The sequence below is a fragment of the Chrysochloris asiatica genome, unplaced genomic scaffold (genome assembly GCF_000296735.1).
Source record: "Chrysochloris asiatica unplaced genomic scaffold, ChrAsi1.0 scaffold00145, whole genome shotgun sequence".
Classification (NCBI taxonomy): Eukaryota; Metazoa; Chordata; class Mammalia; order Afrosoricida; family Chrysochloridae; genus Chrysochloris; species Chrysochloris asiatica.
In genome coordinates this window covers 1,194,095-1,205,549 of record NW_006408663.1, presented here as the reverse complement: position 1 = coordinate 1,205,549, position 11,455 = coordinate 1,194,095, and the positions used below count along the sequence as shown (strand labels likewise).

General features: G+C 37.6%; 1 protein-coding gene across 1 annotated transcript in view; it reads left to right on the top strand.

The window, feature by feature from the left end:
- Positions 1-11,455, top strand: part of ACOT12 (acyl-CoA thioesterase 12) — a 107,812-nt gene that overhangs the window by 71,804 nt on the left and 24,553 nt on the right. The window contains exons 10-11 of the mRNA XM_006870607.1: positions 4,776-4,839; positions 5,539-5,622. Of these exons, the coding sequence (XP_006870669.1) occupies positions 4,776-4,839; positions 5,539-5,622 (148 nt within the window). The remainder of the gene's footprint in view (positions 1-4,775; positions 4,840-5,538; positions 5,623-11,455) is intronic.

The following is an 11,455-nucleotide window of genomic DNA, read 5'->3' as shown; positions in this document are numbered from 1 at the left end:
ACTGTATTTTAAGTCCTCTTCACTTTCAGCAAGCAAGGTTGTATCATCTACATATTGTAAATTGTTAATGAGTCTTCCTCTAATCTTGATGCCATGTTCTTCTTCATATAATCCACCTTCTCAGATTATATGCTCAGCATACAGATTGAATGTTGTTATTGTTGTTGTTAAGTGCCATTGGGTACATTCCGACTCATAGTAATCCTGTATAGGGTTTCCAAGATGCAGCTGATAAGTTTGTGCCACTGACCTTGTGGTTCAAACTGAACTTGCGGTCCCGTGCTTATCCTACAGAACCACACAAATTGAGGACATATGGTGAAAGAAAATAAACCTGGAACACACCTTTCCTAATGTTAAACCATTCAGTGTTCCCTTGTTCTGTTTGAATGACTGCCTCTTGGTCTATAGACAAGTTCTGTATGTGCACAGTTGGTTATTCTGGAATAGTAATTCTCCACAATATTGGTTTTGAATTGTCTTTAGCAAAATTTTGCTCCCATGAAGTATTAATGATGTTGTTCTATGATTTCTGCATTCGGCTGGGTCACCTCTCTTTGGGATGGGCACAAATAGGTATCTCTTCCAATCAGTTGGCCAAGTAACTGTTTTCCACATTTCTTGGCATAAATGAGTGAGTGCTTCCAGTGCTGCATCAGTTTTTTGTTTTTTTTTTTAAAGATTTCAATTAGTATGCCATCAATTCCTGGAATCTTATTCTTTGCCAATGCTTTCAGTGCACCTTGAACTTCTTCCTTCAGATCACTGGCTCTTTCATTTATTGTTTTTTGTTTGTTTGTTTTTGAGTTTTTATTGTGAATTGAGTGATAGTTTACATGGGAGAACATCAGTTTTACACTCATCATATCATATTTCCTTTCATTGCAATGATTACAATTCCCTCCACACATCATCATTCAACAGCATTTGCTTCCTCCAATTCCCTCTGTTTTGGGTTTTTATTTTGTACGTACACCAAAAACACTCAGGAATATATAAACATTAAAACAACCAAAGGGCACATTCTGCAAGTCTGCCCCTTGGATGCCAGCACACAGCGTTTCTCTTTCCATGAGTCTAGAGTCTTCAGATGCTCTACCCCTCTGTGTCATCATCTCTGCCTCCATCTCTGATGTCATTAATTCTCAGGATAGAGTCTCAAATTCCACTCGTGCTCTTCTCCCTTGATGGTCCTAGGGTGGGTCCTCTGTTCCTGGACTGTAAGATTAACTACCCTCCCCTTTTGTTACAAAACTTCTACCTTTACAGTTGTGACCATCACAATTAGTCACGATAACAAGTACTCACAATTGAATCATAAGAATCTTATCCCCATCTCTTTTCACAAGACTCATCTAGACAAAATGAAAACTATTCAGTGGGGATTCTACCTTCCCCTGCACACTCTGAAACTAAACTCCCTCTTGAAAACTTGTAAGCCAGTCACTTCATGCCTTTATAGCCCTCACCCCATTTTATATAGCCAAAGTCTAAATTGCCCATCCTTATCATCCCTGTGTACAGAGGGGATGGGAATGAGGGGGTCATTGGCTCTTGATCATATGCTACCTCTTGAAATGGTTGAACATTGGTCATTTCTATTTGGTACAGTGACTCTGTGTATTCCTTCCATCTTCTTTTGATTATTTCTGCATCATTCAATATTTGCCCCGAGAATTCTTCAATATGTTAAGTTGAGGCTTTAATTTTTTCTTTAGTTCCCTCAGGTGGAGAAATGATGAGCATGTTCTTCCCTTTTTGTTCTCTAATTCCAGGTTTTTGCACATTGTAGTACTAATTGATTATGTCTTCTTGAACTGTCCTTTGAAAATTTCTGTTTAGCTCTTTTATATCCTCACTCCTTCCATTTGCTTTAGCATCTCTACGCTGAAGAGCAAGTTTCAGAGTCTCTTCTGACATCCGTTTTGTTCCTTTCCTTCTTTCTTGTCTTCTTAATGATGTTTTGCTTTCTTCCTGTATGATATTCTTGATGTCATCCCACAACTCTTCTGGTCTTCAGTCTTTAATGTCTAATTAATCAAATCTGTTCTTCAGATGATCTCTAAATTCAGGTGGAATATATTCAAGGTGATATTTTTGCTCTCGTGAACTTGTTTTCATTTTCTTCAGCTTCAGTTTGAATTTGCATATGAATAATTGATGATCTGCTCTACAGTCTGCCTTGTTTTGGCTGATGATATGGAACTTTCCCACCATCTTTTCCACAGATATAGTCAGTTTGATTTCTGTGTGTTCCATCTGGAGAGGTTCATGTGTATAGTTGTCTTTTATGTTGTTTAAAAAAAGTATTTGCAACGAGGCAGTCATTGGCCTTGCAAAAATCTATTATGCAATCTTCAACATCATTTCTATCATCAAGGCCATGTTTTCTAGCTACTGATCCTTCCTTTTTGTTTCCAACTTTTGTATTCCAATTGCCAATAATTACCAATACATGTTGATTGCATGCTTGATCAATTTCAGACTGAAGAAATTGGTAGAATTTTTCAATTTCACTATCACCGACTTTAGTGGTTGGTGCATAAATTTGAATAATAGTTGTATTAACTGGTCTTCCATGAAGACATATGGATATTATCCTATCACAGACATCATTGTACTTCAAGATAGATCTTTAAATGTTCTTTTTTATGAGAATGTGACACCATTTTTCTTCAATTTGTCATTCCCAGCATAGTAAATCATGTGATTGTCACATTCAAAATGGCCAATGCAGTCCACTTTAGTTCACTAATGCTTAGAATATCGATGTTTATGCATTTCATTTCATTTTTGACAACTTTTCTATTTTCCAAGAATTATGCTTCATACATTCAATGTTCTAATTTTTATGGATGTTTAAGGCTATTTCCCCTCATTTTGAGTTGTGCCCCATCAGTACATGAAGGTTCCAAAAACTTTACTCCATATTTGTCATCATGATCAACTCTACTTTGAGGAGGCAGCTTTTTCTCTAGTTGTATTTCCAGTACCTTCCAACCTGCGGGGCTCATCTTCCAACATTACATCTGACAATATTCTGGTGCTCTTTATCATGTTTTAAATTCAGTATGCTTATTATATCTGACAGTGTTCCACTGCTATCCACAAGGTTTTCCTTGACTAAGTATTTGGGAGTAGTCTGTCTCTCTTCCTAGTCTTAGTCTGGAAGCTCCACTGAAACCTGTCTACCATGAATGACCCTGCTGGTATTCAAAATACCATTGGGATAATTTTCAGTATCACAACAACATGAAGAACAACACTGTATGGTAAACTAACAGAGAAGTGGTGGAATAATAAAATAAAATAATAAGAATACATACATGCAAGATACAAAATCATAAAAATTTATTCCAGTGATGAAGAAGAATTGGACAGTGCAGGCATTTTGTTAGTTGTTTTAATAAACTCCATTTGTGGAAAATTCTCAATCATCTGGGTTATCCCTGGGAATAGGGATGGCATTTCTAGTCTGAAAATTAGTGACAGTTGTCTATAAGGTCCTTTTCTTTCTTCCTTCATATATTTTGCAGTAGCATCTCACTGCTTCCTGAACATGCTATTGACTTTAGAGAAATGATCAGTGTTTGGATCTATACTTTTAGCAAGTGAAGCATAGAAAAAAGATTCAGTTAATCCTTTCATTGTAAACTTTTTGACCATTTCTCTCTTTACTGTCCCTCATTATTTCTTTCTTCTTCAGAAAAATTTTCGCCTTCAAGTTTTAAGTCCTGATCTGTTGATTCCCCTTCTTTGTGCTCTATGAACTGTTCTACAATGGCCATATCAAGTTCTCAATTCAGCATTCTTGTCGCCAGTCTTTTTCATCATATTAGCCAGATTAAGTGCTTAGAAAGTGTTCACAGGACTCAGCAATTTTTCAAAACCCTTTATATGTGTTTTCATAATGTTCTTCCATGAGGGTATAATGTTCTGGGTACGCTGAAGAAGATTCTTGCAGGAATTGTGTAGTGTTCCCATAACTCTGTGTGTTGCAGCTATTGCCTGAGCAAATATAGCCCATAGATAGTATGCTTTGAAAGTGGTGATTATACCTTCATTCATAGGCTGAATCACAGGTGTGGTACTGGGAAGTAGGCACACCACTTTTACATCTGGATTTAGACTATCTACATGAAGAGGATGTCCTGGTGCATTATCTTGTAGCAATAGAATATTGAAAAACACAGTTTAATGTGCTGGACTGCAAGGTTGGCAGTTCAAGCTTACCAGCTACTCCTTGGAAAGCCTAAACAGGGTCACTATGGGTCAGAACACACTCGACGGCACTTAACGACAACATGTAATATTTCAAGGCATTAGGTACACACTTCTGGGATAAAACAATTTATGCACTACATCATTGTATTTGAGCCATATTACTGACAATAAGATGTATTTTTAAAAAACAACAACAGATAGTCTTAAGTATGATTCAACCACCCACACGCCGATGTTGTCATTCGGGGTCTACCTGTAAAGTAAAAGGCTTTTACGGACTCTTCTGTTGTGTGACGTATTATATAACAGAAGGTACTCTCTTGGTCTTTATATCCACATGTGTAGAACAAAACTGGGTTTTTTGTTTGTTTGTTTTAGAACAAGACGTCTCTGGGGCTATGATGAAAATTGTGTTCTTGATTGTTTCACCTGAAAAAAACAGCTTTTTAATACTGCTGATTTTTCAGTTAAAGAAAGTGCCATGGTTACTCTTGTGTGTCAGATGCAAAGAATAAAACTCTATTTAACATTCAATTTTTTTTTTTTCCCAGAAAATATGTTACTTCCCACAAAGAAGAGATTCCACTTTCTGTGCACTGGGATATAAGCAACCAGGTGACAGTATTATGATTTGGAGCACTTCATGTGAAAATCCCATTTTTTTAAAAAGCTAAAATCACTTGGTTTAACTGAATGAAATCATGTCTACAAAGGTTAGCTGAAAGGTTAGGTGATATCCGCCAATCATTTTACAATGAAACAAAGCTAGACTCTCAGTAACTAGTTACTAACCAGTTGCTTCACTGCCGTTTACAATTCTAGCTCCAATTTCCAAAGTACAAACCTAGGATTCCTGCCATAAAATGCATTCAAGCAGCTCTATTCATTGAAAACTGGTGTCTTACCATGAATTGTGGTGACTACCATGCTCACAAGCTTGCATTTTTTTTAAAGAATAGCAACAAAGTATTAGTCATCTCCAAGTTTTATACCATATATTGTAAGGAAAAAATCAAGTTTATTTAGTACATGTGTATTTTAACTCATATTAAAGTATAAACTGTTGTTGTTTTTTTCCAGGCACACATTACAATGATAGTAATTTCTAAGCATACAGGACTTATGTTAACTTGTCTGGATTCTAAACTAAGAGTTTGAGAGACACATTATGTTAATTGCAGTTTAGTTCTAAACTCAACACCATCACTTTGATTCAACATATACCTCCTCTAACAGTGTCCATTTTGTAAGCAGAAAATAGTTAGTTACCTATCTGTGTTTTGAACACACAGGTTTAAAATATTTGTGTTTTAGGCATCCCTGAGTAATGACAATGTGGAAGCTCTCAGGAAACTGGCAGCCAAAAGTGGTTGGGAGGTCACCAGTGCTGTGGAAAAGGTAGGAGATGTCCAGGGATATCCACAACCCCTTGTCCATCACAAATGAAAGCTGTGGCGCATGATGGTCTAACAGTGCAGATGAATGAGATGTTCTGACTCAGTCCTACTGTCTCTCCAAAAAATTGGTGGGGCATCGGCACAATATGGAGTCCTGGTGTGGTGCTGTGGGTTAATGCGCTGGACTGCAGAGTCAGTTTGAGCTGCAAGATGGGCAGTTCAAATCCACCAGCTGCTCCTCGGAAACCCTATTCAGGGTCAGTATAAGTCGGAAATGGCTCCATGGCATTAATCAACAACAACAGGCACAATATGCACATGAAAGGAGTCAGAGAGATGGAGGTCTAAGCAAGAAAGAGATTTAATAAGTTATAGCCATTCTCACAGAGAGAATGAGTTCTTGGTTTCATTTTTTATGCTGTTTTTCTCTGGAATGGGCTCCAGGGTCTCCTGATACTTTTCTCCTAATTTCTGTGTTTTCCTAGCATAATTTCTTATCATAATTGGTCATTTCTTCTTGGGTTTGATGTACTTTTCCCCCGTTACATCAGTCTGTTATATTTTTATTCATGAGCTAACCATGTTAAGTGTCGTCGAGTGGGTTCTTACCTTGTGTAGGGTTTCCGAGGATCCTGTATAGGGTTTTAACTGTTGACCTTGTGGTTAGCAGTCAAGTGTTTATCCTACAGCACCACATCAGGACTCCATAATGCTGATTTATTATAGTGGTGTTATGATTAGTTACTTGTTCACAACAGATCAGTCCTATTCTTCTCTGTGCATGCATCATCACTTTGATTCAACCTATACCTCCTCTAAAGTGTCCATTTTCTAAGCAAAAAATACTCAGTCAACGACCTTTCCTTGTTCTAGAATCTACTGCAGGTCAGGTTGTTTCCTGCATTCTTTGTGGTTGTGTGGTTGATCTGTGGTTAGCCCCTATTCCTATTCTAACTACCTAGATCTGTGGTTAGCCCCTGTTCTGTTCTAACTACCTAATAATGGTGGTTCTGCTATTTCTACTACTGCTTAGACATAAATATATATATATCATATGCAGGAGAAAGATGAGGCTTCCTGTTCCCATAAAGATTTATAGCCTTGGAAACCCTGTGCAGGGTCACTGTGAGTCAGAACCGACTCCATGGTACTTAAAAACAACAAATATATTGAGGCAACTATTTCTAAGAGTCAAACATCAGTCCTTCCATCTCTACTACTTTATACTAGATGATTTGTGGTCCTTCAAACACACCATACATTTCCTTGCCCTTTGCTTATTCCACCTTTCTTGTCTCTTCTCTTCTCTATCTACCCAAATCCTACCAGGTCCTCAGGACCCAGGGGAAATACCGCTAGCTATAAAGTCTCTCTTCTCATCACTCTGAGAAAAGTTCTCCTCTATGAACTGCTTTAGCAACTATTTCATTAAAATTAATTTGTCATGGCACAAATGGTTTCCTGTGCCTAGTTACTAAACAAAAGGTTGGTGGTTTAAATCTACCTATAGGCACCTTGGAACAAAAGCTTAGTGATTTACTTTTGAGTGATCACAACCACTGAAAACCCATGGACACAGTTCTACACTGACATACGTAAGTTGCCACGAGTCAGAATTTACTTGAATTTATTTAAATTAATTTAATTGGTTTGGAGTTTTTTGTTGTTGTTTTCTTTTTGTTTGTTTGTTTCTTTGTTTTTATTGCTCCCATGGCTACCTTGAGATGATATTTAATTTTCTACACATGATCCTTTTCCTTACTCGATTAATAACATCTTATAAAGACAAACCAGTCTTGTCTTAATTTTATTGCCCTGGTTGTTGTTGTTATTGAGTGCTGTCAAGCCGGTTCCATCCCATAACTACCCTGTACAGGGTTTCCAAGGAGCAACTGGTGAGCTTGAACTGCCAACCTTGAGGTTCAAACTGACTTTACTGTCCAGCGCATTAACCCACAGAGCCACACCAGGACTCCTTTTTGCCCTCAGCACCTTTAATAGTGGTTTGTGTGTAACCAGCAGTAAATAAACATATGTAATCTAGATTATTAAGTCTTTTGCTGCTGTGAAAGTCCTCTTTAAAGTATTAAAGAGCAAAGATGTGACTTTGAGGAGTAAGGTGTATTCCTGACTATGAAAGCCGTGGTCTTTCATTCACCTCATATGTATGTGAAAGCTGTAAAATGAATAAGAAAGAATGGAGAATAATTGCTGAAACACCAAATGATTATGGTGTTGGTGAAGACTACTGAATGTACTATGAACTTCCAGAAGAGCAAGCAAGTCTATTTTGGAAGCAGTTTGAAACTATCAGATGTTCTGCAGGAGAAAGATGAGGCTTTCTGCTCCTGTAAAGATTTACAGCCTTGGAAAGTTTGTGCAGGGTCACTATGAGTCAGAACCAACTCCATGGCACACCACCACCACCACCACCACCACCACCATGGCTAGATTGTTCCTTGGATGTAATGATGATAACACTTTGTCTCTAGTACTTTGGACATTTTGTCAGGATGAACCAGTCCTTGGAAAAGGACTCCATGCTTGGTACAACAGAAGTTCAATGAAAAAGAGGAAGACCCTCAACAAGGTAGATTGACACAGTGACAGTGACAATGGGCTCAAACATCCAATTATGAGGAGCACGCAGGACCAGCCAGTGTTGCATTCTGTCACACATAGGATTGTTATAAGCTGGAACCTACTCAACAGCACCTAACAACAATGATTTGGATTTTGATTGTATCTAATTTCAGAAAGCCTTTGAAGCTAATACCCACACTCACTAGACTCGAAGCTACATGCGGGCTGTTTTTCTTGCTACTGTATTTTCAGAATTTCATGCCTGGCATTCAGAAACAATAATGCTTCAGCTGTGTTCACATTTCAATGTGCACTAGTTTTCAACATCAGTGAAGCAGTAACCCCTAAAATAGGGTGGCCATGTAGCTTGGATTCTCTGGGAAAGTTCTTGTTTACACCTATTGTTGTGTTGTAATTATTAACAGGCCTCAGTATTCCAAGTTGGATGAAAAATTGTGTGATCATTTTACCTTGAAATCTAAGAAAATTCAGATACTACTTCATTGATTCTTTTCAACTCTGATGCTGACTTATTCTGTATGTTTTGTTTTTGATTGTTGGCTCTTATTGTTTCTCTGTCTTCACAAAATCTTTGAGAGCCTTCCTTACTCTCTTTGGATCTAGTTATGTCTCTCTCTGTACTTGCTCTGGTAAGCATGTTCAGCATTACTAAATTATTTATTTTCTTCACTTCTCATAACAGATACTTCAAGAATTTTTTTTTCTATTACTAATATAAAATCTATTTCTTGCATCTCAAAAGTCATGAGCAGCATAGGAAAAGACAAACACACGTATGTAATTAGTATAGGGAAGCGATATAATACAATAGAATTTCAATTTGTTGGGAGATGGAGGCTATAAAAAACCCTAAATAAACAAACAGTATATTTTCTGGGGTCATTGGAAAATCATCAGCAATTAATTTTTCATATTTGTACAGACACTTCTTAGAGACTATTGTATAATTAAGGAAAAGTCTTATATTATTTCTGCTCAATTTGAATTCCTCTTTTTTTCAGATTACATGTTTAATAAAAATTGGATTTTCCCTTTTAAGGTATTTGCTGTTTCTCTCCCACTTTTACAGCATTTATGTGTTTTAATATAAAAAAGCACTCTTATTTTGTGTTACTTTTAGATTAAACAATTCTTACGATACTACTGTCTGTTAAGTTTCATACTTATTTCAGGCTTTAAAATCTACATTTATACTCAGTGTAAATGGATTTGGAAAATGCTTAATACTTCTGGTATCTGTTAAGAAATTGGACAGTAATTATTATTTTAATCTATTTTTATTTTCAATGTATAATAAAGGAATTAATAGTAGTAGTAAAGCATAAGAAACAAAAGATGTACCCTCATCTTAAAGAAGATAACAGTCTATTTTGGATATTTTGTTGTTGTTAAGTGTCATCAAGTTGGTTCTGACCCATAGAGACCCTATATCGTGTTTCTGAGGAGCAGCTGGAGAGCTTGAACTCCCAGCCTTGCGGTTCAATGGCATAGGAGCCATGTCTTTTGACCTCCTCTGGCTTCATAAGGGGGAAGGCCAATTCCTATGAGGTCAGACCCTCCAACCTTCTTTATCCTATTCTGTGGTCAATCATTCCTCCCATGACACTCTACTTCTCTGCTTGGCAATACTCATGATTATGGGATTTATTAGAGAATGGACAGGGTACAATTCAGGATTGGAAACAACTCCAGATACAGTAGTTCTCCAGTCAGGAATCCCTCTTCTCATTTATTGCAGACACACCTTCTTTTTGCCCTTAGCCTCTCAGTCACATGACCCCTTAGCCTCTGGCCTGCTTGGGCAAGTGTTACAAGCTCCTTTAGTGCTGCTGATAAATGCCCAAAGGGCACCCAATTCTTCAAGACATCACCCTACTGAAAGGTATTCAGCTTTGATTGGTCTGTGGACCTGGAAACCTGCTGCTATTTCTCCACATCACTCCTTCTGCAACTTCCTTTATCACCATTGTTTTTCCACTCAGGGATCTAGTACTTTGCTTGTGGATCTTCCTTCTTGATGGTCCTGGGATGATCTATTTTTGCTTCTCAGATGGCTCCTTTTAAATCAAGCAACACGGCAAAACTCATTAGTCCTTGTGTTGAAGTCCCACACACCCTACTTGCATGGCCACACTCAATCATTTGGTGTAAGTTACAAAGACTGGCTAGACGAGCCTTATCAAGTAAATTTATTGTACCACAATCATACATATATACTTGAAACAGAAAATAATATTTTAAGTTATAAACAAGTCAGAGATTGCAGTATTTAAACCATAAAGGTCAAGTCTTATGCAATTCAGAGTAAGAGAAAACAGTTACTTAGAGAGAATATCAGGGAGGAGGTGATTCTTTTCTTCTTTTGTAAATCTTTTTATTGTGATTGGGTGAAGGGTTACAGACAAAATCAGTTTTCTATTCAACAATTCATACATATTTTGCTTCGTGTCATTAATTGCAATCCTCACTAGGGAACATTACTTACTCAACTTCTTCCTTCCATTTCCTGTGGCCATTACTCCTTCTGTTTTACCCTTTCCTGCCTTCGGAACATTCTCCTTGGGCAAGTGCTGCTCTTTTGATCTCAAATGATTGAATATTCTAAGGAGTGTGCACCTCCCTAGTGTTATTGTTCACCTTGTAGACCTGTCTATTGTTTGGCTGAAGATTGAGCCATGGGATAAGTTTAGTTCCAGGCCTGAAGGTCTCTATTTAACCAGTGGAGTTCTGGTGTGGCACTGTGGGTTAATGTGCAGGACTGCAATGTCAGTTTGAACCACAAGGTCAGTGTTTTAAGTTCAACCAGCTGTTTCTTGGAAACACTATGGGTTTGGGTTTGAACCAACTTGACAGCACTTAACTATAACATCTGACTAGTAAGTCCAATCTTTTTTTATTATTTTAGTTTGTTCCACTTTTTTTTCCCTCTTTTTTAATCCCACTCTTTCCAGGACCTTCTAATTTGAGTGTTTTCAGAGAGGTTGGCAATAATAATAGCTGGGTACAAACTACTTCTGAATCACTAGTCACTGAAAACTCTATGAATAGCAGAGAAACATTGTCAGATACAGGACCAGAAGGTGGGAAGGCACTCAGAATCCGACTGGGGAAAAAAATGCCTCCTCAAAGTAGAGTTGAACATGATGATGTGAATAGAGTTAAGCTCGGGGGAGAAAAGCACACAGAACCTTCATTTGCTGATGGGCCACAACTCAAAATGAAGAGAAACA